The sequence below is a fragment of the Aegilops tauschii genome, chromosome 3 (assembly GCF_002575655.3).
Source record: "Aegilops tauschii subsp. strangulata cultivar AL8/78 chromosome 3, Aet v6.0, whole genome shotgun sequence".
NCBI classification, from domain to species: domain Eukaryota; kingdom Viridiplantae; phylum Streptophyta; class Magnoliopsida; order Poales; family Poaceae; genus Aegilops; species Aegilops tauschii.
In genome coordinates this window covers 413,313,968-413,340,550 of record NC_053037.3, presented here as the reverse complement: position 1 = coordinate 413,340,550, position 26,583 = coordinate 413,313,968, and the positions used below count along the sequence as shown (strand labels likewise).

Sequence of the window (26,583 nt, the reverse complement as noted above, 5' to 3'; positions counted from 1 at the left end):
CGAAAAATTACGTCGCGCTTACAAGAAAGTATTGACACCCTATTTGTTCTTGTACCGTGATTCTAAACTAGTCACTGATGTTGCACTCACGCACACGGTACGTTGCACTGGAAATATACTAGTAGGTCACAAAACATTTAACGAGCACCGGCGATACTCATTATGATTAGGAATACCTACAGGCTATCGCTTGCAATGCACACCATCTGCCCAGCTTCGGTCAATTGGCCTCTCGTCTGGTCTCTTCGTTTAGTCTTCGTCCTGTCAACAGCCTCTCGGGTCGTTCGCAAAACGCCACGGACGTTTCCCCACCACCAGCATGCGCTCGCCGACCGTTGGGCGCCACACCTCTGGTGACCCCGCTGCTCAGCCACGCGTGGCATCCCGAGCCGCGTATCCCGATAAATACCTCGATTCGTTCAAATCAATGGGCAAACCAACCCCCTCTGCGCCTCCCACTCTTTCCCTCCCCTTTCGGCAAAAACCCCAACGCCGAGCAGAGCCGTCCCCCTTCCCCACCCAACCACGGCCCCGTCCCGTACCCAACCCCAGCGAAAACCCTAGCCGGAGCATCCACCCGATGTCTCTCGGCAGGCCCTACCGCGGCAATGCCGCCGCAGGCGGCGATGATCGACGCGCTGCGCCGCTCGGCAACCGGCGGGGCCAATCCGCCGCCGCCGGCGGCGGCGGCGCGGCGCTGCCCGGCTCCCTCGGCCTCGGGAGCTTCCCGCGGCACGACCTCCCCGCCCCACCCGACGGGCTCGACCTCAACGCCGTCGTCGCGCCGCCGGTGAGCCAAGTTGCCCCAGCCCCAGCTCGTCCTTCCCATGCCTGTGTACAAAAACTCCGAGATCGTGTCCGTACCTTGGAGACTGCATTTTCTGACGCGGATAGGATTTTAAGGGATATTCAAGGTGAAATACAACAGATGAGGGAGGAGGGGCATGAGAAAGACAGGCAAATCCGATCTATCGTTGAAGATTCAGAGAAGGAACGTCGGTCAAGGCACATTAGAATCAAGCAATTCGACCATGATAAAGAGCTGATGCGTGGCACCCTTCAGGGATACAAAGAAAAACTTAAGAAGTCTTCTGATGCATTTCTGGAGTATCAGAGGATGTGTGAAGGAAGTGGCGTGTCATCTTCGGGTGTTATGGCTGATGAGCAAAATCGTATTCTTATGATGGAGAAGCAATCATGCGTAGATAACATTACTTGGTTTCGGAAATATATGCTATCGAGGTTTGGAGAATGTGCTGATGAGATTGCAATACTGGCAACAAGGACTGCATACCTCAACAATGAACTTCAAAGGCTGAATGATTATATACAAATTCCAGATCTCAACAATGGGGGTCCTCAACTGTGAATTCTACATTGGAGGTATTTCCTAACCTCCCCAAACAGCTCATGTTTATACCCTCAATCAGTCTTTGTCTGTTGTTTATGCATTCGAGTTGAGCTTTGGTCTTAGATGTGCTGATTTTTGCTCTCTTTTAGCAGACTACAAGGGTGATGCAGGTGGCCATTGAAGCTTTTGCCATGAAGGATGGGAACTGAAGATGAGGAGGATTGCATATATTTTGGTGTTGCTGACATAACCAAGATGCCGCAACATGGTGCCTTAAGTATTATTAGTTCTGTAGCCTGTACCCGCATACCGTGCTATGTAAAGCCTATTATCAAAGACTCAAAATGTAGCCTCACCTGTTCCTTGTCTCCAGTAATGTTTATTATTCCATCTATAAGAAGGCTTTGTTTTGACTGCCATATCCAAAGTTTCTTTATTTTTGCCGTTTAACATTATCGCCAGTTGAATTTTCTAAACACACTGCTGTTTCACTCCAACCATTAACTGATATATAATATGAGATTGCGAGTCATGATTCTTTTCAATTTAGTTCTGGACTTCTAGTTGTTGAAATATATTGCCCGCCTTCCTCCATCAGTTCGGACTGATGGGGTGAACTGGTTAGGTGCATAAGCTTGCAATGAAGAGGTTCAGGGTTCAAAACCCAGTAAACACAATAAATAATTCGGGGGGTGGAGTATAATTTCCAGCCCTGCTCATATTATTTTGGCTGTTGAGTGGGCCTGTGTCTCAAGTCCGAAGAGTAGCAAGATGTTGTCCAGCCCTCTCCCATAGTTCGGACATTTGGATGAGTCGGCTGGAGCATGAATTCAATATGGTATCCCAGTTAAGAGGTCTTGAATTCAATATGCTCTTCTGGCTTACTCCGTATAAGATTGATTGTAATACTTTCGAGGAATAAGTGGTATGATGATGATGGCACGTGCTCATATTATTTTGGCTGTTGAGTGGGCCTGTGTCTGAAGTCCGAAGAGTAGCAAGATGTTTAGCTTCCAGAACCTGTGAATGTTAGGCTTGAAATTTATTTACCATTCGCAGCTGATTGGTCATTGTGTAATATCTATTGTTTTTTGAGGTGCTGACAAGTTATTTATTTTGACCAGAGATGATTTTGGACTGAATGGAGGCTTTGACAAATTATCGTCATTTGAATGGGTATATCTGATGTAGATTACTCCAGTCCTCCCAAGAAAAGATTGAAGCACAGCAGTTCAAATGGGAATGATCGTTATGAAGGGAAACAAGAAACACTAAGAGACTTCTCCTTTTCTTTTGATATTTGTGAGTAAGTTACACTGGCTTGTGGAGTGGTAGATGTTTTTCTCATAACTTCACGCAGTTAGTTGATTGTGTTTATTTTTGTTCTTAAAAGGCTGAGCAAGTTCAATCTTCAAGTGATGTTTGGATTTGAGGAAAATGATATGAGTAGACTTACATAAAAAGTGGACCCTGACTCTTTAGATGGTAGCAGTGATCCGCAAAGAGGTCTTTCAGGCATGGTCACATATTCCTAGAGATAATGAAGTAAGGAACAAGCACAGGATGTTTTGCACTTTGAAGCCTACTCGTTTGACAAGGCAGGGAATAGTAAAGAACAGAAGGAGTCTGATTTTAAGTATTAGTGCTGTATACTGGATGTGTTTTTTAAAATGCACATCCTACAAACTTAATTAAAAGGTACTCATGAAAGGCTAATGCTGTATCTGTATCACTCCTGAATGTGCTTTTAAAAAATGCAAGGAACACAAGCATGCACCGCCTGAAATCTTCTCTCTCACCTGAAATCTTTTCTAAACACTTAGGCAAAAACATACACTGCAATCCTGCATCACCAAGGTTGTCAACAACCTCCTTTAATGGCAAACATGGGCAAGAAATGATCACTCTGCAAAACAGTGTGTTGGATTAAAATATTAGTCTGCAGATGTTTACTATGATATGCAAATCTTTCTGTCATTTTTTATTGCTGAGCTGTACATATTAATGTGTTTGGTTCTCATAGCATTACAGTGTTTTATTTGTTTGTTCATTTACACGGATCAAACGGTATATACCTAGCTTCTTTCTTCTGGTATCCTCTCATCACTTTGATGTGATTCTACTTGAATGATTCTTGCGGTGAATGGGAATTTTGGATGGATATTGGTGCAGGTAGTGAGGCCTACGACCATGCCATCATGTTTTGTCAGGTTTACAGGATACCGAGAACTCAAGTGACCAGAATGTCCTGTATTAGAAGTCGTTTCACCATATACATAATGGAACTCTAAAAAATATCGGCAGCTCGGCTTTCTGTTCATCAAATGTAAGGTTACACGGCCTATGAGAGCCCTGATTGACACCTGTCTTAAGGAAAAAAAAGGGTAATATTAATAGTTATAAAACCACTTCACAGAATCAACAAATTGTTCAGTACCACAGAAAATATCAAAACATCACATGAGTTGGAAAACAGCATCGATGTGTCACTAGGATGTGGCATCAGGCCCCACATATAAGCCTCACACTTGATATTTTCCAATTTACACAATTTTGTGATTTTACAAGCTATTTTTTTTTCAACGTAAACTGGTCAATAATTATACTCCCTCCGTTCCTCAATGTAAGTCTTTTTAGATATTTCAATGCGGACTACATACGGATGTATATAGACGTACTTTAGAGTGTAGATTCACTCATTTTGCTCTGTATGTAGTCCGTGGTGAAATCTCTAGAAAGACTTATATTTAGGAACGGAGGGAGTAAGTTATAGTTCAGGAATTAAGACCAGTGTTTATTGAATGAGACATGTCATATTCCAGGTCTATTTATGAAGTTTAAGATATGATTTATCATTCTAGTCCCAAACAATGAAAACTAGCAAGCAGAGATATCCATAATCTACAGTACCTATCCAACAGATGCAACTAAATGCTGAGTTGGTGCAAAACAAAAGCAACATAAGTAATGCCGCATGGTACAGTTCTTATTTAGCGTACTAAGACAATATTTACAGCTTCTCTCTCTGGTAAGGTAAGTGACTTAGCATCTTGATTAGCAGCCACATGGGGGAGGGGACTCACAATTATAATACAGTAATACTGAAATAAATATATAAATCATTACCTGGATCAGTAAGCCAGCCAAATGGAAGCATATATAAGTCTGGCAAGATTTTCCTTGTAATCTGGTGGCCCTGATCTTATTTGCAGCATTGAAGGGCATTGTGTGCGATATGCAAACTAATAAGTTTTTATTTACTAGAGAATATCAAATAAAAACTAAATACAGAAATAAGGAGTATGTAATGGATATATAGAGAATATCTGTTTTGATTTACCTTGACATGGTAAAATGTGAACTAACATCTTTCCAGTTGTTCCAATCATCTCTTGTTATCTTATACTTCCTCCGTCCCAAAATAAGCGTCGCTGAGTTGTACTAAATCAGCGACACTTATTTTGGGACGGAGGGAGTACATATGAACATGCTCACTGATGTTTTCAGCTAATTGTGCAGTGACTTCAGTAGTTCAGTTCCTAGTGAGATGGACAGTCTATTTGGCGGTCAAGCTCTCCCAGGAGCTGCAATTGAGCAACGAGACTTGTGCAACTAACTGTAGGATGTCAAGTTATTTAGCTGCGAAATAGTGATTACTTCTTCCAGGCTATACACAGTATCGAAGATACAATCAACCTTCACTGCAAGAATGGTACATATGAAACAATCTATTCAAACTCAAGTTATGGCAACACTTAAGAAATGTCCACTATTCCCAAGTTAGGAGCTCTCTACCGTATCATATTATCATGTAACTAAAGTAAATTGTAGACTTTTTTTTTGCGAAAAGGCCTAAAGCCAGATATTATCATGAGAATCACATGACCTTACAAACACACCCAAATAGAAAAGTAAAATTATAATCAAAGCCTTGGGGGTGTTGAAGTCTTCTTCCTCATGCACCAACCGGCGACGTGTCGTCAGCAAAGCTCGGTGCCGCCTATGGGCTTCCGCCTTGGCGGAGCAAACTTTTTGAAACCCAGGAGCTTGTAGCCGACGGTCGCGATCTGCGAAGCAAATGGCCAGCCTGGAGAAGAGAACGCTGATAAGGACCTGTAGAAACTTCATAGACCACGAAGGCCGGCCAAATTTGGACGGATCAACTGGAAACCTAAACCGGCCGGATCCCGGAAGACCCGCCAGAGACACAAAACCACAAGCCCTCCGCCGGTGATAAACACACCAACGGAACATGAAAGGGCGGGGAAGACAATATTTCCACTGCCACGACATCCCTAACTAAACACGAAGACACTTTAAAGAACATGTGGAACAAATTTCCCATGCCGTTGTATGTCAAGTCTGGATCTGAGATCGAACACGCTGTCATCTAGGGTCATGTGTGACATCGTCTTCTTCGGTGGCCTAACCAGGACGGCTCGTTGTAGAAGCTCACCGTGCCGGATTTGTCCGGTTGCCGCCGGATTCACCAACACAACCGCCGAGCACCACCTGACCGAAACTCGAGCCCTCGCCTCATCTCCGACCACAACAGCCCTCCAGGTCCTCAAAACTTTCCTGGCAAGCCACCTCTGGACCGATCCTCCCGCCGCCGCACCATGGCGGCAGCGAGAGGATGAGGCGGCTAGGGTTTAGCGTGCGAAGCGTTACGGCAGCCGCCCTACCTACCCCTGTCGTCCACTGGTTAGGTGACTTAATACAATATGGATCACTGTGGTCTTTGTGATGAATGAATCTAGCAAAGTACAGACTTAGAAATAGCATACCAAAATCAACACCCCAATCTGCATACTGTCGGTAAAGAGATCTTAAGAAGGCCCGACCAGCTCCAGTATCCGTATTTACGCTCATAAACCCATATTCGCCTACACCCCAATTTGGAAGTTTAAGACATGACGGTCTGATGCAATCCTTATGTTGGAACATCGGAGCCTGCATTACTGGTCAAAGTCCTGGATCAGCGACCAGCCATCCACTTTCTCTGTTCCTCAACCAAACACAATTAAGGTCGGAGTATCTATCACCATCCCTTACTGTAAGTAAACAAGTCAGAGAATCGCTCGTTACAGCCCATTCCCATTTCCAAATTTTGGAACCAAACACCCCGTTTAGCACGGGCGACATAGTTCCACAAAATCTTCCTTTGTACTATGTTCCAATAATGCATCATTCTGAACCTTCCGCGACATTCCAAAGTGTCATAAGCCGTACATTTCACTGATAGGAAACCCGTTATGAAGTTCCAACGATATTGATCTTGGTCTTTCAACAAAGCTTTACAGAAATTATGCGCCTTGTACGTGGAAACTGTAACTGCCTGAAATATCTTAGTGAATCTTTCATAAGCTTGGGTTGAATTGATTAGTCGAATAGTAGTGTGCATGCTCATCATATCCATTTTGCTAGTTTTAAATCCAAGACAATTCTTGACCAAACAATCCATGGAAGGGGGCTTTCCACTATCTGCTCTTTGTTGCAGTAACGCATCATTCTGAACCTTCCAGAGCAGCGCTGCCTAATAAGTTTAGCATGCCATTATACGGCAGTCTGTAGAATCAAAATATATAGTCTGTAACTGTGGCGTAGCAATGTAGTATCTGAAGTCAGTGTGAACAAGAACCTCAATTGTACTCCCAGTTGCAACCAAGACCTGCATCCGTGCAACCCCTACATGGCACCATTTTCTAATTTTGGTTCATACTGTCCACTTCCCTTCTCAGCAGTCAGCTCCAGATCCACAAGCTCCTGCTTTGCTTAAGCGCATCACAAGATTCCCAGAAGTACCAAGTTTGCGTTTTGCTCCTACTGAAGATGCCTTCTTGTTCAGAGGTGGGGAAACGAACAGCAAGTGTCTTGAATATTCCTGAAGATGCCTACCTGTTCTAACATTATCTCCAATCCTATAAATGTGAAATCGGGCTATCGGTCAAGGATTGGTGGACTGCGATGTTGGATACACACATGCCCCATTGCAAGGCAATGGCATCACTCACAATGCTAGTCTCTTAGACCATTTGGAATGAAAGAAACACGAGGATCTTCTGGCACAAGTCTACACCTTCATTCATTGTTTTCAACACGATCAAGAACGAGGCTACGCTTTGGAAAGTCGCAGGGGTGAAACATTTGGGTAAAATCATGACGGGAGAGTAACAGTCTTTTAGTAAGGGGTACAATGTAATATCACTCTAACTTTTTCTTAATTAATAGATGAGGCAAAACTTTTGCCTCCGTTTTGAAAAAAAAATAAAAATCGGGCGATCTCACATCCACGTCAAAAAGAAAAAGAAGAGGGAGAGACATGCCGATCTTCGTCATTGTCTGGTGCTAGATATTGCCAAGCCATATTTGCTATTCCTTCGCCGTTAAGAGTGATGTATTTTATGACTCACAAAAAGCAGAGTCGTCACAATCGTTCAAAAGAAACGAAAAAAAGGCAAAAACACAATCCAGAACATTACCTCTCCACCCTGAACTATGGAGTCTTACATTCTGTGACTCCTTGTAGACAAGAACCTAAATTGTACTCCAGCTGCAAGTAAAACTGAATCTGTGACCTACATTCTGGCAACCGCTACATGGCCCCATTTTCTAAATTCGGCATACTTAATGTTCTACGGTAATATAGTTTTTATTCGCTTTCAGTTTTGTTGACTATCGGAAGTACCAAGTTTGCTTTTTAACGTGTAGAAAATCGTGACGGGCCATTTCAGAGCTGGGGAATCAAACAGTCTAGAATATTCCTGAAGATACCTACCTGTTCTAATATTATCCGCAAGGCCTTTTATTGTGAAAATCGGGCGATCTCCCATCTATGTCAAAAAGAAAAGAGGAGACATGCCGATCTTGGTCATTGTCTGGTGCCAGATATTGCCGAGCCAAATTAGCTATTCCTTTGCCGTTAAGAATAGAGATGTATTTATCTGACTCACAAAAAGCAGAGTCGTCGCAATCGCTCAAAAGAAAAGAAAAGGCAAAAATATAATCCAGAGCATTATTACCCCACCCTGAACTACGGAGTTGTATCATCATCTCTTCTCAGTAACTCGGGGTGTTGGGCTAGCTCGACAGCCACCGTGCTGCAATCTCCCTAGATAAAAAGCACGCCACCTGAAGTAAAAGCAGATCCATGACTGTTTTAGCCACCGAAATGATCGATCTGCGTCTTGCCTTGCCGTGAGTCGTAGCTGTCAGGTAGGCGGAAACCGTGGCACAGTGCGTGTCCAACGTCAAAGGCTTTTGAATTTCTCCGTTACACATTTGTTTGGGGCGCTACTGCTACCATACCTTTTCAGTTCCTGATGCCTGTGGCTGATCAGCCATGCTCATGCCCGCTTCAGCGGTTGCGATTTTTCGAGCTGTTCGTCTCGAGAGAGGAAAGAGGAAGGGAAGTTTATCCACAATTCAACCATCTCTGATGGATAACGAAGAACCAACCTTTTGACGGCGGAAAGGTAAGGAGGAATGAGTAAACCTAGTCGTAGCGTGTATCATTTTCCTCAACGCTGTCATCCTAGGGTTGGTTTCTGGTTGACGAATCTGGCGAACCTTATCCTGCTTTATGATGTGTAGAGTTGACGAATCTACTCCTGCTAAAACTAGTGCCACTCCATCGGTCCAGATTAATCGCATCGTCCGTTTTACATGATGGATAACAGGATAAGGTTCTCTGCTGAGTGCTACGTACTACCCTGATGATGCCTAAATTTTGTTTAGTCCCTATATGAATCTGTGATCACCGGTCGTTGAATACCCATGTTGGGTGAAGTGAACCTTCACATGTGCTTAATCTCACTCCAGCAAACAGAAACAGATCTTCCTCTCCCCTTTTTCAGACCAGCAAGATCATACCATACTGTCAAAAAAACAAAGGATCTTAAATATCTTATTCGAACCATATGGAACTCGCGCCGAATTGCTTTGGTGGACGAGGGAGCCCACAGGTCGGCACTGCTCAACAGTTGTCGTATTTTCTTGTCGCCCGGTACGGCGGACGTAGGCGGCGACTTTCCGAGTCACCGCTCCCAACTTTTGAGTCGGAGAAGAAGCCTTTACTCGACTTTTGAGTCGGAACACCACTTCCCACTGCCTGCTTTTCTCCTCCTTCCTTCTAGCAGACGTAAAGGAGCCGAGAACCTACGCATGGGCGCAATGGAATAAGGAAGTCTTTATGCATGATAGCTACGTCGTCGTATATATGCTGGAAAGGAAGAACGTACTTGGTTACACATTATATTTTTCTGACTGATTTCTCACGTTGAAGCTAGCTGGTGTTTGACTCCTGTGCTTGTGCTTATTTAACGAGGACCCCTACCAATAGCACACATGTGCGATTGCACCGGCCCACTTGTTGTTCCCACTTACCAGAAGCACTTGACATCGCACCGAGCTGACTGGAGTGACGACGCGGGAATTTTTTAACGAAAATGCTGATGGAGCAGCTTTTCATTGATATTGGGGAGGGGGGGGGGGGGGGGGGGGGGGGGGGGGGGGGGTAATATAGAGTTTTGTTACAGCAGTTTTACATGTGCAATCCTCCACTAGGTGGACATGCCTCCTCTTTCGCCTACGACGCGGGAATTATGAAATGGTTTTACCGGAATCGCCACGGCGACCGGTCCGCAGATGCGTGCGTATCTTCCACCAGTAGTGCTTGCTTACATTCGTGTTGTAGCCACTCCGATTAACTTCGCAGGAGTGCATCACCCGCTTCCTATGTCTTTATCTACCTAAAATGACCGGACATCTTTTCTAGTGTCCCTCCATGGCCAAACTGCTTTCCGGGTCTTACGTGGGAGCTATATGAGTGCAATCGTGGTCATGCGATTTTACCGTGTTGCTTTCTAGCGTTTCTTTTTACGGGAGAAATTGGTGCAAATGTTCAGCCCCCGCACGGTAAATGTACATAGGCTCATTTTCACAATGATTGACAAAGTGAATAAATAGAATGACATTCCGTTTCTGAATCATGTACCTTTTTTCTAAAGTAGAGCTAACGACCTAAATCATCATAATTTAATTTTCATTCAGGTTGCTTACCACACCACACATTCCGTGTGGTTAGGATGCTATTGTCTATTATCCCTAAGCAAGCACAAGACACGACCCTACATAGAAAATAACGGCACCGAAACGGTTTTCACAAAACAAACCGGTAATCTCCATATAAATATGATTTTTCTTTCCCCTTCATTCAAGCATTCTTGTTGGGGTTGTCCGTTGTACCATGGCTTATGCACATGCGCACAACTTGTCCTTCGTTCGAACGCGCAGCCAGTCATAAACAAACGAAATCCTCAGCGGAACAAGCGCTATGGGAAGAGAAAACAGAGCTCTATTTATATATCCATGATCCCTTGTTTGCACAAATACGAGAGATATGGGTGAGCTCCAAGCACATCCACAAGCGCCAGTGCCTAATTAAAACATAGGACACTTTCAGGGGTGTATTTCCGTATTTCACACCTCTGAATCGGCCACCCAAATGCAAGATTTGCAATCGAGCAGCGGCGAATGGCGAAAACCCAAAAAAGAAGAACAGAAAAGTAGACTAATTGCTATCCACAGAGTGTTGCAGCTGGGGCTGCTGGCTTTCCAAGTCCTCGACATGCATTTCCATCGGGTGCGCGTGGTCACCCTGCGTCGGCCTCCGCGCCAGCGGCCTCTCCCTGCTCAGCATCCTCATCAGCGACGCCCCCAGCCCACATGGCGGCGCCGAGCTCCCACTTGCACCACACTCCTTCTCCAGGCCCTGCTTCTCCTGCACCCACGCTGGCGCGGCCGGCGACGGCGGCGGCTCCACCAGGGCGCGGCAGACCGGGCACGACGAGCTGGACGCGAGCCACGTGTCGACGCAGGGGACGTGGAACACGTGGGCGCAGGCCGGCAGCACGCGCACCGCCTCGCCCTCCTGCATGGCGCCGAGGCAGATGGTGCACTCGCTTGCGCCGCTGCCCGGCTCGCCCGTCTCCTTGTACGCCGCTGTCGGCAGCGCCGCGATGGCGGACGGGTCCAGGCCAACCTTGGCCGGCTTGGGGGCCGCCGAGCCGGCCTCCAGAGCCGCCGCGGCTGCCTCCGCCTGCCTGCGGTTCCTGCGGCGGACGCGGCAGATGTAGAGGTGCAGGAGCAGGGAGAGGCCGAGCACGGAGACGAACGCGGCAACGGCCATGGCGATGAGCCGCACGTTGTGCGTCGGCCCCGGTTGCGGGCTCCTGCTGCCGCCGCCGAACCAGGCGGAACCCGGGTCGCTCGCCTTCCCGGACATGGACACCGACATCGACATGCTTGCTCCGGCGTGCGCTCGCGGCGCGCTCGTTGTCGTTGGTTGGTGGGTGGGGTGGCGCCTGCTAGCTCCAGTAGTAAGTGGCTAGAGTGGTAGTATTGTCCCTTGCGATGGAGCTGGTGAGGAATGATGGCGCAGTTGGTGGGGTTTTATAGGTTTCAGGCGTGTGCGGGACGGAGCGTGCGTGCCTTAGCGAGCTCGCGAGCTCGGTCCAGTGCGCGGGGCCGATTCGGATGTCCGTCGTGTCACTGTGGGGCAAAGGCGGGGCACAGGTTGCGGAAAGCGGTGCAGGTATTTGAAACCCCGACGTGGCCATTCGCGCCCAGCGATGGCGATGGCCGATACACCAGGATCTTGTAGGTTCCTTTATTTTTAAACTCTCGAGATCTCTATGCCCCTAGCCGGGTGTTGCCGCGGCTTCGCGGAGGAGGCGTACGTGCGAGGCCTTGGTTTTGGGGCGATTAACGGCGAGCTTAGTACTATAGTCTGTAGGTGGGGCGCGGATCGACGGTGGCCGCACACCACAGGCACGGTCTTGTGTGGGTCAGTGGAGGATGGACAGAGATATGGAGGAGGATATCTCGGTTACTCGGCGATGGGCCGTGACGCTCGGCAACTAACTGCGTGGTCGGCTGCCTTGGTGAGGCGTGAGTGCGTTCAGTTTGGTTTGGTTGGTGGTCAGTCCCATGCCGAGCAAGACACTGGCCACAGCAATGGCAGCGAAAGATCCTGTTTCTGCGGCTGGCGCCAGTTTGACAATCAGTTGGCACTAGGCCTCCTCCGATTTTTTCTTTTTGGTGTGTACAGTTTGATCGATTATGACTGCACCCCGAACCTCCTGTACTGTCATGCCGACTGAAAAGCTAAACACAGTGCATACTTCGCGTTAACGGCCAGGCAGATTAATAACTGGTAAGGTGGTGACCTATGAGTGCTTTCATGCCATTAAAAAGAAGATCACTTCCGCTTCGGTAGACCCCCTCTAACACAAGGACGGCTGAGATTGCCCAATACCTCTTCATAACAGAGGGTATGATGGGCATTTTTAAAAAGAGTCGGCCCGCCCGCCCGCCCGAAAACAAAAATGCCCGAGCGTATACGTATACGAATACAGGTCCCGCCCGCCCGACTGGAAAAAAAACCAACCGTCCAGACGTGGCCGCCCCGCCCGCCCGCGATCAACGCGGCAACCACACAGTCAACGCGGCTGCCGCGCATCGTCTTCCGCGCGTTGCCCCCGTCCCTATCCACCCTCCCCCAGACCGCGCCTGCCGCACGCCGCCGTCTGCCAGCTCCCCGCCTGCCGCACGCCAGCGCCTGCCGGCTCCTCGCCTGCCGCGCCTCTCACCTACCGGCAACCGCGCAGTCAACGCGGCTGCCACGCATCGTCTTCCGCGCGGCGCCCCCGTCCCTATGCACCCTCCTCCACACGCGCCTGCCGCACGCCGCCGTCTGCCGGCTCCCCGCCTGCCGCACGCCACCGCCTGCCGGCTCCTCGCCTGCCGCGCCTCTCACCTACCGTCGTTAATGCCCCTCCCCGCACCCGCTCCGCGCCCGCCGGCTATAAAATCTACTCCCGTCGCGCCCGCCCTGCCCACACCGCCCGTCGTCCACACCGCCCGTCCATCTCACCCCTCTCTCGCCCCCCACCGCTGCGTCATCTCCACCGGCCTGCAAAAATGGCGTCGAGCGACTCGGACAGCGACGGCGCGGCACCGGGCGGCGTCTGGCCTTCGAGCCTGACACAAGGGCAGACGGAAGATCTCTTCCAGTCCGGCCTGTTCGTGCCGCCGGCGGCGAAGGTGCCGCGGCCGTGGAGGATCTCCGCCGACGGCTACCCCACGCAGGGCCTGCCGGCGACGAACGCCGAGCTGAGCGCGCACCCCGGTGGGCGGTTCAACCGGAGGAACCACCGCCGATTTTGGAGGGGCAAGCGGTTCAATGACGTGATCGGCGCCTTCAAGCGCGCCGCCCGTGGGCTCCCCGTCGGCGACATCACAGGCGAAGCCGGGCCCTCCCGCCTGCGCGAGCGCGGGCGCGCCCCGCCTCCTGGCCCCGCCCCACCAGCCCCGGCCGAGGCCGTGATCCCGGAGGTGGCGGCGCTCCGACAGGACGGCGACCCGGAGGACACGCCCGGACTGCTCGCGGCCCTAGCGCGGTCATCGGAAGAAGCCGCGGCGGCGGCGGCGCGGGAGGCCGAGGAGCAGGCGGCGGCCTTGGCGGCTGTTGAGGCAGCGCTCAAGGAGGAGCAGAGCGACGACGGTAGCGACGATGATGACGGAGGCGACGGCGGCATGACGGAGGTCATCGACCTTTCCATGGAGGAGTAGTTTGTTTAGGTTGTTTTTTATGTGTAATTTCAAATTCCGTTCAAGTTTATGTGAAATATCCTTAAAATATGAATGGAATTTGAAATGTTTGAATCAAAAAGACATGTGTGCTCTTATTTTTTTACGAATTTTAATATGTGATAAAGTAAAAAAAATCCTTAAACAGATGTAAAAAAAATTAATGTCTATCGAAACGGACCGTTCCGTCATAGCGGAATGACTTACGTTAAATTTCATGCAGCAAATGAAAAACTTTATGCGAGATTAGCTATATAAGCAGACCCGAATGTGTGGAAAAAAGTATGGGATTATCCGATTCACTTGCTAAAAACGTGAAAGAAACACATGAAATACTGAACGCACGTCGCGTCACGTTCGGGCAGTGTTTTAATGTATTTTCGCCCAAAAAACCCTAGAAAATGCATCGGACGTCAAAAAATAACGAAAATTGTCGTGCGTGCTCCCGATGGTGCCTGGAGTACGTGGAAAAAATTGGGGGTCATTCGGTCTAGATGAAAAAAAAACATCTTTGAGAGTAGCGCGACCGGCACACCGGAACGGTGCTGGTTACGCTAGGGGTGCGTGATTGCATGCATGAAATTAAATAATTTTTTGCGAGGGTGTGTGCATGCCCAATGTAGGTCCCCACGCAAGATATGAACAAAATCGGACACCGAACGCACGTCGCGTCACGTTCTGGTAGTGTTTTAGGGTATTTTCGCCCAAAAAACCCTAGAAAAAGCATCGGACGTCAAAAAATAACGAAAATTGTCATGCGTGCTCCCGATGATGCCTGGAGTACGTGAAAAAAGTTTGGGGTCGTTCGGTCGAGATTAAAAAAAGTCGTTGAGAGTAGCCCGACCGGCACACCAAAATGGTGCTGGTTGCACTACGGGAGCGTGATCGCATGCATGAAATGAAACCATTTTTTTGAGGGTGTGTGCATGCCCAATGTACGCCCCCACGCAAAATATGAACGAAATCGGAGACCGAACGCACGTCGCGTCACGTCCGGCCAGTGTTTTAGGGCTTCACCGGGAAAATCCTAGGAAATGCATCAAGCGCCGGAAAAATATGCAAACTGGCGTGGGTGCTGTCGACGGTGATGCCAACGTGTGGAAATAGTTGCGTGCCATTTGGCGGAGTAAAAAAAGTAGTTGGGAACCCCCTCCGGTAGATCGAAACGAACCTCGTTGCACTAGGGGTACGTGATCGCATGCATGCAATTGCACGAAAGTGGGCATACATGTGGGCATGGCTGACATAGGGCCCCACGCAAGGTTGGAACGAAAACGGACACAAAACGAACGTTGCGTCACGTCCGGCCAGTGTTTTAGGGCATTTTCACCTGAAAAAATCCTAGGAAATGCATCGAGCGCCGGAAAATATGCGAACTGGCGTGGGTGTTGTCCACAGTGATGCCAAAGTGTGGAAAAAAGGTTCGTGCCATTTGGCGGAGTCAAAAAAAGTAGTTGGGAACCCCCTCCGGTAGACCGAAACAGGGCTCGTTGCACAAAGTCCACGTGATCGCATGCATGCAATTGCACGAAAGTGTGCGTACATGTGGGCACGGCCGACGTAGGGCCCTACGCAAGGTTGGAACGAAAACGGAGACAAAACGAACGTTGTGTCACGTCCGGCCAGTGTTTTAGGGGTTTTTCACCGGGAAAATCCTAGGAAATGTATCGTGCGTCGAAAAATATGAAAATTGGCATGGGTGCAGTTGACGGTGATGCCAACATGTGGAAAAAGTATCGTGCCATTTGGCGAGGTAAAAAAAAGTAGTTGGGAACCCCCTCTGGAAGAGCGAAACGAAGCTCGTTGCACTAGGGGTACGTGATCGCATGCATGCAATTGCACCAAAGTGGGCAGACATGTGGGCACGGCTGAAGTGGGGACCCACGCAAGGTTTGAACGGAAACGGACAAAAACGCACGTTGCGTCACGTCCGGCCAGTGTTTTAGGGCATTTTTCCTGGGAAAATCCTAGGAAATGCATCGAGCGCCAGAAAAATATGCAAACTGCCGTGGGTGCTGTCGACGGTGATGCCAACGTTGTGGAAAAAGTCTCGTGCCATTTGGCGAAGTAAAAAAAAACGTAGTATGGAACCCCCCTCCGGTAGATAGAAACTAACCTCGTTGCACTAGGGTTACGTGATCGCATGCATGCAATTGCATCAAAGTGGGCAGACATGTGGGCACAGCTGATGCGGGGACCCACACAAGGTTGGAACGAAAACGGACACAAAACGAACGTTGCGTCACGTCCGGCCTGTGTTTCAGGGCATTTTCACCGGGAAAATCCTAGGAAATGCATCGAGCGTCGGAAAAATATGCGAAATGGCGTGGGTGCTGTCAACGGTGATGCCAACGTGTGAAAAAAGTTGCGTGCCATTTGGCGGAGTAAAAAAAACATAGTGGCCTCGCGTCTTTTGTCTGACTAAAAAAATACACGAATTGACAATATTATAGAAAAAATAAAAAACATATTTAATAATGTGATGTAACGTTACATAACTGCCCGGGCACTGCCCGGATAGTGCACCGCCCGGGCAGGTAAGTAACGTTACATCACATTGTTAAATATAACCATGCATGGGTTAACTCACGCGGCTATTTAAGCCGGTCGCGGCGTTCTTCTGCGGCCGAGGTGGGACTAAAATGCATGGCGCCGGCCGCCCGCCCGCGAGGGAAAAAAATAAAACCGTCTGTCCGCACGCGCCTGGTGACGTGGCAGGCACGCACGTGCCCGCGCGGCCCGCCTGCGATCAACGCGGCAGCCCCGCAGTCAACGTGCATGCGCGCCATCCGCGCCGCGTCGCACCCGTCGCGGACCCACCCCCCACGTCCCCCGCCCCACGCCAGCCCGCACCCGTCGCGGCCCCACCCCCCACGTCCCCCGCACCAATCACGCCGCCCGAGGCGCGCATGCACGCAGGCGGTTTCACGCGCGTGCCCCGGCGTCCCACCCGCCACCTCCCCTCCCCCGCATCGCTGCCGCCTGCCGCCGCTGTCGGCTCCTCGCCTGCCGGACGGCACCGCTGCCGCCTCCTCGCCTGCCAGCCGACAGGCCCGCCGCCTGGTTTGCCCCGCCGCCTGGCATGCCCCCTCCGGACGCGTCGTTCGCGGCGGTCGAGAGTCAAAGCGCCTGCACGCCTGCCGCGCGGTCATTAACGCGCCGACGTTAATAGCCCCGGCGTCCCACCCGCCACCTCCCCTCCCCCGCACCGCTCCGCCCGTAGCCCGCCGCTTTATAAAGGCCCACCCCGTCCCTCCGACGCCCACCCCGTCCCTCCCACGCCCACCGTCGATGGCGTTCTTCCGCGGCAGCAGCAGCACCGGTGGCGGCGGTGACGACGACAAACCCGGTGCATGGCCGACGAGCATCGGAGTGCCGGAGACGGTGGAGCTCCACCGCTACTGCCTCCCCGTGCCGCCGGGCTGTCGTCTTCCCCGCAACTAGAAGATCGACGCGGACGGCTACGCGACGCCGGGTCCCGGCGCGACGGAGGAGGAGCTCCGCAACCACAGCGGCGGCCGACACAACATCGAAGGCCGCAAGAATTTTTGGCACGGGAAAGACTATTGGGAGGTCATGGCAGCCTTCCGCCTTGCGGCGGCCGGCGTGACCCCCGACCTGACGGGCCGCATCGGCCGTCTTCGCGCACCACCTCCACCGCACGATCGCCCCAGACGTGATGGCGGCTACGGTGCGCAGCCGGCACCGACGCCCGCGCCAGCCGCCCCTCCCTCGCCGCCGGAGATAGAGCTGCCGCCGGAGCAGGTCATCCTCCGCGAGGAGGGCGATCCGGATGACACCCCGGGATACCACGTGGCCGTACGGGCGTCGGAGGCTGCGGTGGCGGCGGTGAAGGAAGCCGCCGAGATTGCGGCCGCAATCTAGGCGGCCGAGGCGATGGCGGCGCAGCAGGCGGCGATGGCGCCGCCGGAGTGGCAGCAGGTGCCGCCGGAGTGGCAGCAGGAGTGGCAGCAGGCGCCGGCGGCGGAGGAGGAAGAGGATTCGGACGACGTCCCGGTGGACCGGGACGACGTCGCGAACCGGTCCAGCAGCGACGATGACGGCGGCAACGGCCGGGCCGTGATTGACCTCGTTGATAGTGACGCCGAGTAGTTTTTTAGTGTATTGTTTAGTTAATTTGGTTATGTCGTTCTAAGCCTAAGTACTAGACTTTATGTACGAATTAGACTTTATGTATGAACTTATCATCATCGAGTTCGCTCGAGTATGTAAAATATCTTATCTATGTTGAATGAAATTTGAGTGAAATTTGTTTTGTCCATCTCATTTGAGAGTATTGATTTGATGATGCATTTGTACACGAATATATGGTAAAACATAAGAAATTAGTAACGATGCTCAATGTAAAGGTACGTGATTGAATGCATGTAATGAAACGGAATTTTGCGAGTGTGTGTGCATCCCGAATTTAGTCCTGCACGAATGATATGAACGAAATCACACAATAAACACACGTCGCGGCACGTCCGGACAGCGGTTTAGGGTACTTTCACCTAGAAAACCCTAGAAAATTTAGTTGGGAACCCCCTCTCCGGCAGACCGAAAAGTAGCTGGTTGCACTGGGGCTACGTGATCGCATGCATGCAAGTGCACCAAAGTGTGCGTACACGTGGGCACGGTCAACGTAGGCCCCCACGCAAGGTTGGAACGAAAACGGATACAAAACGAACGCTGCGTCACGTCTGGCCAATGTTTTATTGATTTTTAACCGGGAAAACCCTAGAAAATGCATCGAGCGTCCGAAAAATATGAAAATTGGTGTGGGCGCTGTGGATGGTGATGCCAACGTGTGGAAAAAGTTTCGTGACGTTTGACGGAGTAGAAAAAAACCGTAGTTGGGAACCCCCTCTCCGGCAGACCGAAAAGTAGCTGGTTGCACTGGGGCTACGTGATCGCATGCATGCAAGTGCACCAAAGTGTGCGTGCACGTGGGCACGGCCAACGTAGGCCCCCACGCAAGGTTGGAACGAAAACGGATACAAAACGAACATTGCGTCACGTCCGGCCAGTGTTTTATTGATTTTTGACCGGGAAAACCCTAGAAAATGCATCGAACGTCCGAAAAATATGAAAATTGGCGTGGGCGCTGTGGATGGTGATGCCAACGTGTGGAAAAAGTTTCGTCATGTTTGACGGAGTAGAAAAAAACCGTAGTTGGGAACCCCCTCTCCGGCAGACCGAAAAGTAGCTGGTTGCACTGGGGCTACGTGATCGCATGCATGCAAGTGCACCAAAGTGTGCGTGCACGTGGGCACGGCCAACGTAGGCCCTCACGCAAGGTTGGAACGAAAACGGATACAAAACGAACGTTGCGTCACGTCCGGCCAGTGTTTTATTGATTTTTGACCGGGAAAACCCTAGAAAATGCATCGAGCCTCTGAAAAATATGAAAATTGGCGTGGGTGCTGTCGACGATGATGCCAATGTGTGGAAAAAGTCTCGTGCCATTTGGCGGAGTGAAAAAAAGTACCTATCAATCAATGTATTTTCGATAATGGTTGTTTTAAAAAACGAACGCAAGTAATGATTGGGAAAAAAACTAATGAATGGGTTCTTAGAAAAAAAATTAATAGATAGGCCCCGCGTATACATGCATATCCATCGGGGGTCAGAGCCAGTGGACGCCGCCTCCACGCCGCCTCCACGATCGCCTCCCCCGACGCCATCTGCGGCCGACGCTGCCCCCGACGCCACCTCACGCCGCCTCCACGATCGCCTCCCCCGACGCCATCTGCGGCCGACGCCACCTCACGCCGACGCCACGATCGCCTCCCCCAACGCCACCTCACGCCGACGCCAGCTCACGCCGACGCACCAGACAGCGACTGCCCCGACGCCATCTGCGGCCGACGCCGTCGCCCCCGTCGCCACGTAACGCCGACGCCCCCAAGTTGGTAAACACAGATTCAGACCTACTTGCATGTTTCATGTGCTTTATCATGGATAACTTTGATCCTAGAATTTTTTATCCTAGATCATTAGAGTGTGTAGTTAGTGCACTAAGTACTGCGTAAGTACATGAGTGGCTGATACATGCACTGTAGATACCATAGTTTTTCTTAGTTCTGTCAAAACCACCTAAGTGTTTGGCTATAGTGTAGTTTTCCCAAACACACCCTAAGTTGCACCTTGGAATATGTAATGTGAATGAGGTTATATATCTATGAATTTTATTTGCAGGTTGCGACCGACGCCATCTGCCACCAACGCCACCGTGCCGTCGTCCCCTAGGGCCGGCCCTGATCCCATGGCACGAGGTACTATGCATTCATCATGTTTATCATGTACCCATATAATGTAGCTAACATTATTTTTGCTCCTATTCCTAGCGACGGTGGAGTACGGAGATATTTTTTGTTCGGTTGAGAAGTGGTGTCTCTTGGTCAGCAAACTAAACTCTAGCAGAAAAAGCGTTTTGCAAGCACTAGTCTGGAAAAATGCTGATGATTCCTAGTGTGCTCATGCGAAAATGTTTGCTCAAGTTCATTATTAAATCATATGCGTTGGACAGAAAAAGGTTCATCATGCCATCAAAAAATGGTGCGATATCATTGCGCACCGAAGATGTGTTTGACATTTTCGGGCTACAGAACAAGGGCAAAGATGCCATGAAAGCGCTAGGAAAAGGGGGGTTAAAGGCGAAGGTGAAGGTGCCTAGTCGCTTTCTAGATTCCAATACGGGGGAAATGATGATAGACGAGCTGATTGAGAACATCATTGCCAGTGGCACGTACGATGATGATTTTCTCCGTAGAATTGTTCTGGTTCTTCTAGGCACGGTTCTTGCACCGCAGTCCACGAAAGAAGTTCCTAATGCTTATTACAAGTTAGTGCACGATGTGGAGGCCATCAAAGCATTTAATTGGAACGCGTTTACTTTACGCGTTTGCATTGAAGGCTTCACAAAGACCTTATCAGATCTTACAAAATTTACTTGGCCGATCGGAAACCTTGCCCTCCTACAGGTAAATCTTATGTTATATTTGTTTCTTTCGAACTATAGTTTGTGAAAAAAATTTGCTAATATACTTCATGTTCATGCAGTACTTGTTTTGGGAGAAAGTGCAGCCACTGGACGATGAGGCATTTGATCCATTGGCTCATGAATATCCGTTGATGCTTAATTGGTCAGAAGATGAGGCTAAGAAGCGTGACGCGTACGACACGTCATACGGCCGTGGTAATGGGACGGTAAGTTACTATTAATATGTTACTATTTCGTACTGCATGCACTTATGTTACTATTTATATGTTGAGAAATTTATATTGATTTTACCTGTCACAGATTGATGACGTGATAAGTGAGAAGTATAGGCAGACATTAATTGCTCAACAAGGAAGAAAGGCGGAGGAAGAATTAGAGCAAGAAGATCGTGCCCAAAAAAGAAAGATAATAGAGATGAGGCTTCATCGCGCAGGGATAGTACATTAGATCAAGTGATGAAATGCATCAAAGATATGCAAAAAGAAATTAGACTTCTCCCTCAAAAATGTGCTGAGGTAATATGAGTGATGTTCAGTTTACATTGGATTATTCATAATTTATGCATGTAGTTAATGCTTTCGATGTGTCATTGCAGATAGTAGTGGAGAAGCTGGAGAAGAAAGGTCTTGTATTCAAGCCAAACAAGGGGTCTGATGATGACATTGAGTTTGTGGAGCATAGTGAAGACTGGGTGGGGAAGTATGGTCCATCAAAATACAAATCATCAAAATATTGGACAGGTGTAAAATCAACTCCTGCAAAAGAAGATATGGACAACAGGGTGGACGCATCCTTCACCACTGGGAACTGGAATAAATTGGCGCGTGAGAAAGGTGTGCATCACAACACACCTGGTACAGGAGATGAAGGAGACCCCTTCGTTATTGAGGACAATGGTAATTCACCCAACCCATCTCTTGCGACGGTAGACACGAATGACTTTCCGGCTATTACTTCAACCCCCAAGATTATGAATGAAGTGTCAGACGGGTCTAGCGCTGATAAATCTGAGGAGATTAGTATGGATAGTCTGAACACCCGTATTAAAAATGCGAAAGAAAATGGCACTCCGAAGAATGATGGGAAGGAGAATGATGGGAAACGCAAGAGGAAACAGTCAAAATATTGTCTTTCACCTTACCAGCAGAACGGTGGACGTAAACGTGCAAAGAAAAGTAAGTGCTAGGTAATTTATTCTTGCAACATACTTCTGTCCTTGCATGCACACTTTATTAACTCATTGTTTCTTACTATTTTAGGTCTGTTTGGTATAAGAGCTGCTATGATTAATACTGATTACATTAATGAGGATCACATAGAGGCCGCGAAGGTTTATATCCGGACACTGGCAGACTCGGAGAATCTTTGCAGCAAAACTGTCGTGCACATGACGGGAATTGGTGGGGAAACATGTACACCTGAAATGCTTGAAGCCATCATTTCGAAAAAGTGGTTGCATGGCGGTGTAAGTATTAGCAATAATTTATTAAGTTGTACATGTCATTTACATAAATTACCTAATAGGCGTATTGATGTTATGTTATTTTGTAGGTCATCAATAGTTATTGCAACCATATGCAGACCCATAATCCTCGTGCTGACCGTCACATATTATCATCTTGGGTGTCCCACTGGCTTATTCTTCGTGCTGATGGAAAGGTTAACAACTCTAAGAGGCATTTTATGGATCACTTCACAAACCAAACTAAAATGGTGTCTAGAGTTACTGAAGAGTATTTCATCAAAGATAAGGTACTTCAGTTTAGTATGATCATTCGTAGTACATCTGTGTGTACACCAACATGAATAAACTTTGTTGTAGGCATACTTTCCTTTTCATGTGGAAGAAAATCATTGGATAACAGTTCTTATGCACAACAAGAAAAAAGAGTTTCAAGTTTTAAACTCTACTGGTAAATGCAGCAAAAGAGTTCTTGCAAAGATTGCTAAGCTGGTAAGCTTGCAACGTTACATAAAACAATATATAGTTATTCGAAACGTACTTCATATGGATTTGTCATTTTTATTTCAGAGGGCAGAAATAGCAAATGATACAAAGCAGGTGAATGCTCTTATTGAAACGGAACATCCTGACGTATCATCCTGGCCAATAAGGGAGTACGATATGCCGTCACAAACAGACGGGTATGTTGCAAATGTTGAATTAGTATGTACTTGTCTGATCCATCAATAATTGACTTGTGGTTTCTTGCAGAGTCTCTTGTGGTCTTTTCGTGGTGAAATGCGTTCAAAACTGGGACGGAGATGATTGGACATTTGAGTTTGATCAAGATGAGGTTAATGCTTCAAGGGGACGCATTCTAGCTGAAATACTTTTTTCAGAGTGCAACACGAAGGAAGTAGTGAAAGAGAAGATCCTCAAGATCATGGAGAAGAAATGAGTCGGAGGATGGGGCTTTGGCTATTATCTCCACTAAATAAACGTGCCGTTGTGGGTACTTGATACAATTTTCATAATAAGACATCTTTATATTGTAATGCGGCATGGTTTAGCATGTTCCGCAACTAAATAAATGTGCCGTGGTCGGTATTTGCTACAATATCTATTTGTCAATGTCACTCTTATTTGCATTATTGTCGGTGACACTCTTATTTGCATCATTGTGGGTGATGATTTTTCAGCTTGTTATATAGTGTGATGATTACGCCGCCGTGGCCGGCCTGGCGCTGCTTTGCTGCTTTTTTATAATGTTTTGTATTTTGTACTGTGATGTAATGCGGACGCTGGCTGCTTTGCTTTCTGTCAAAAAAAAAACTTAGAAAAAATGCCCAACCACCACAGCGGGCCCATAGTAGCGAACAGATCATACCCAAATCAACCCCGAAGGGGGCGACTCGGGCGGCTGATAGAGCCCACTAATGGGCCTAGCAACGGGGTCCAATGGGGCTGCGGGCGTGGATAAGAGAGGAGCTCGGTGGAGGGGGCGGAGGCAGCTATTTAAGCCGCTCCTCGCGCCCCCCGGCTTCCGAGGTGGTACTAAAGATGGCGCCCCCATTACGCCCGACGCTGCACGCGGTCGCCGCAAGGCTCAGGAGGCCTAAGTTGCGTTGTCTCGGGCCGGCCCAGTTTGGCCCAATGAAGGCACGCCGCCACTCGCCCCTCCCCCGCCCCACGCCCACTCCCCTCCCCCGCGCGCCGCTGAACTCAGTGTTTAGTCCCACCTCGGAAGCGGGGGCCGTCGAGGACCGGCTTAAATACCTGCCTCTGCCCCCTCCACCAAGCTCCTCTCTACTTAGTACCCGCAGCCCCGTTCGACCCCGTGTCTGGGCCCATTAGTGGGCTGAATCGGCCACCCTAGTCGCCTTCGGGCTAGATTTGGGCAGGTTCTGCCTGCTACTATGGGCCCGGCAGAGGTATTTGGGCATTTTTTCGAACTTGCTATTTTGGACAGAAGCAGCGGCCGGCCGCATACATTTCATAACAGTACAAAGGGAATCACAGTACAAAATAGCAGCGTCCGGCTGCATTTTATCACAGTACAAGAAGTACAAATCAGGTTTACAAATCATCATAAAAAAATAAACAGAATTTCGAAACTGCATATATATAAACAGTACAAATCATCACGTAATAGTACAAATCAAGTTTTCTGGCACACATGTGCGAATAAACATAGCATAAGTTATTTAGACATGACTCGTGCGACCACTTTTATTCTTCTAACCAACCAAGCTACTTCTCTACGCCCGATTCCTGAACAAAATATAAAAAAATTGGGTGAGAAAAATATAGTCGGTAGAATCAAATTGGCAACATAACAAAACAAAAAGGTAGAAACTCACTTCTCGTTCAGACTACATGTAGCCTTGTTATGACCTGGGAGACTACACAGACTGCACAAAGGACCACTTTTCTTCGTCGAAACTTTCTGAGGATCACCAATACTAGGCTCAACTTGTTGTGCCTGACTTGCCTCCTTCTTAAGCATAGCATACCTTCTACTTCCTATAAGTTCCTCCTCTGAAATCTTTTTCTGCGCTATTATGTTGTCCAGACACTTCATCAACTCGTCGAACAAGAAGGGATCATTTGCTGCAACATGAGCAACTTCTGCGGTTTTAATGGTTATTGCACTATACCGTTCTCTCTCCAATGGCCCTGACCAACCCCATCCAAACATATCACTCTTCCGCTGCACAGGCAACCCATCTCTCGCATGTTTGGACAACCGATGCAGGACACAACACTTTGGTATTTCAGTTAAGTTCAGATGATGGAGAACAAACAGAATGTGTTTGCATGGCAGCCCTTTCCGAACCATCCTAAGACAACTGCATGTAATAGTTTCTTCTGAGTTACCTGGTTCATAAACAACATTGTACCTGAACTTGTGGTTATCCTTCCATGTCACCATGAATGTCTGACACCTAATTCCCACGAGCGTCTCAAATATCTCCAGCTGACCCATCTTATGCAAATCATCTTGGAGGATGTAGAAATTAGCAGGTGTGAATACTTTGGCGGCATGCTCCTCAAGGGCCTTATATTCAGTAACCGACAGTGGTTCCTTCTGGAATGCCTCGCAGTCATCGTACGCCTCGTTCTCACGCAGGCGAACTATACAGTTCTCATAATGCACCACCAAATCAACAATTGTCATACCGTAGTCCAGGTGAAGGTGAAGGCAGGAGTTGAGGCTTTCACTCCTCTGGTTACTTCGCATACCAAGGAAAAAACCATCGGAAAGATATGAAGCTGCCCAAAGTCTCCTCTTCCTGTATATCCTGTCAAGCCACTCTTCAGTTCTATCCGTCTTCCACTTATCATAGAAAGCTTTCCATCTCTGCTCAAAGTTCGCTTGAGAGGTGGCATAGTACAGGAGCGATCTGAACTCATCCAGTGACTTGTAATGCAGGTGCCTCTGCATATTTTTCTCGATATGCCAGGAGCAAAGACGATGGAAAACATCTGAAAGGACAGTCCGAATAGCCCGGATCATTGCAGCGTCACCGTCTGTGATTATTGACTTTGGCTTCACCTGACAGTTTGCCTTCATAAATGTCTGCAGCAACCACACGTATGTCCCTTCCGTCTCGTCAGCAATGATGGCACAACCAAACACTGTGGTGCAACGGTGGTTGTTAACTCCGACAAAGGGGACGAATGGCATACCGTATCTGTTCATCTTATATGTGCTATCAAACATGACCACATCTCCGTAGTCCTGATAGTCCCTCCGCGACTGTGCATCGCACCAGAACATACTCTTCAGTCGCCCTTCCTTGTCACGCACATACTCAAAAAAACTCAGGGTCCTTCTCCTTCCTGCTCCTCATAATGACAACTGCCGTCTCTGCATCACCCTTTGCAATGAGCTTCATTTTTTCTCTGCAACAAAGATTGTAAATGTCCCTCCTGATAAGCCCGCACTTATCATACGAACCGTATCTGCTGATGAAGTTGTCCATTATAATATGCTTTCTTATCCCGGCCGCTTCCATCGCCAATATCTCGGCCCTCTGGCCATCTCCAATCCGTCTGTGTGACCACAAAAAACAAACCTCGTTGGGCCAAGCCATCGCGTGGTTGTGATCATCCACGAATGATGCGACG

General features: G+C 48.8%; 3 protein-coding genes across 6 annotated transcripts; 1 reads left to right on the top strand and 2 right to left on the bottom strand.

Annotated features, from left to right (window-relative positions):
* Nucleotides 1-466: 466 nt before the first annotated feature.
* LOC120970327 (uncharacterized) lies at nt 467-2,814 on the top strand. 4 transcript variants are annotated; one of them, XR_012205212.1, is made up of 4 exons: nt 469-1,383; nt 1,504-1,697; nt 2,476-2,657; nt 2,745-2,814. XR_012205212.1 is itself a non-coding variant. In XM_040397532.3 (2 exons), the coding sequence occupies exon 1, from the start codon at nt 581-583 to the stop codon at nt 1,367-1,369; it is 789 nt and encodes a 262-aa protein (XP_040253466.1). In that variant the 5' UTR covers nt 467-580; the 3' UTR covers nt 1,370-1,383; nt 1,501-1,770. The 4 variants fall into 4 exon arrangements, 2 of the variants coding, with proteins under 2 accessions (XP_040253466.1, XP_040253465.1); XR_005765036.3 differs by having other exon boundaries at nt 2,476-2,814; XM_040397532.3 differs by lacking the exons at nt 2,476-2,657; nt 2,745-2,814 and having other exon boundaries at nt 467-1,383; nt 1,501-1,770.
* Nucleotides 2,815-10,686: 7,872 nt separating this feature from the next.
* LOC109780895 (E3 ubiquitin-protein ligase ATL41) lies at nt 10,687-11,912 on the bottom strand. Its single transcript, XM_020339489.4, has one exon. The coding sequence runs from the start codon at nt 11,652-11,654 to the stop codon at nt 10,923-10,925; it is 732 nt and encodes a 243-aa protein (XP_020195078.1). The 5' UTR covers nt 11,655-11,912; the 3' UTR covers nt 10,687-10,922.
* Nucleotides 11,913-24,808: 12,896 nt separating this feature from the next.
* LOC141042992 (protein FAR1-RELATED SEQUENCE 5-like) lies at nt 24,809-26,233 on the bottom strand. The gene has a single exon (XM_073511907.1). It carries the CDS (start codon nt 26,231-26,233, stop codon nt 24,809-24,811), a length of 1,425 nt encoding a protein of 474 aa, XP_073368008.1.
* Nucleotides 26,234-26,583: the final 350 nt, after the last annotated feature.

Bases quoted from the DNA above. Each gene is read 5' to 3' on its own strand.
- LOC120970327 (XM_040397532.3), top strand. From the start codon at position 581: ATGTCTCTCGGCAGGCCCTACCGCGGCAATGCCGCCGCAGGCGGCGAT.
- LOC109780895 (XM_020339489.4), bottom strand. From the start codon at position 11,654: ATGTCGATGTCGGTGTCCATGTCCGGGAAGGCGAGCGACCCGGGTTCC.
- LOC141042992 (XM_073511907.1), bottom strand. From the start codon at position 26,233: ATGTTCTGGTGCGATGCACAGTCGCGGAGGGACTATCAGGACTACGGA.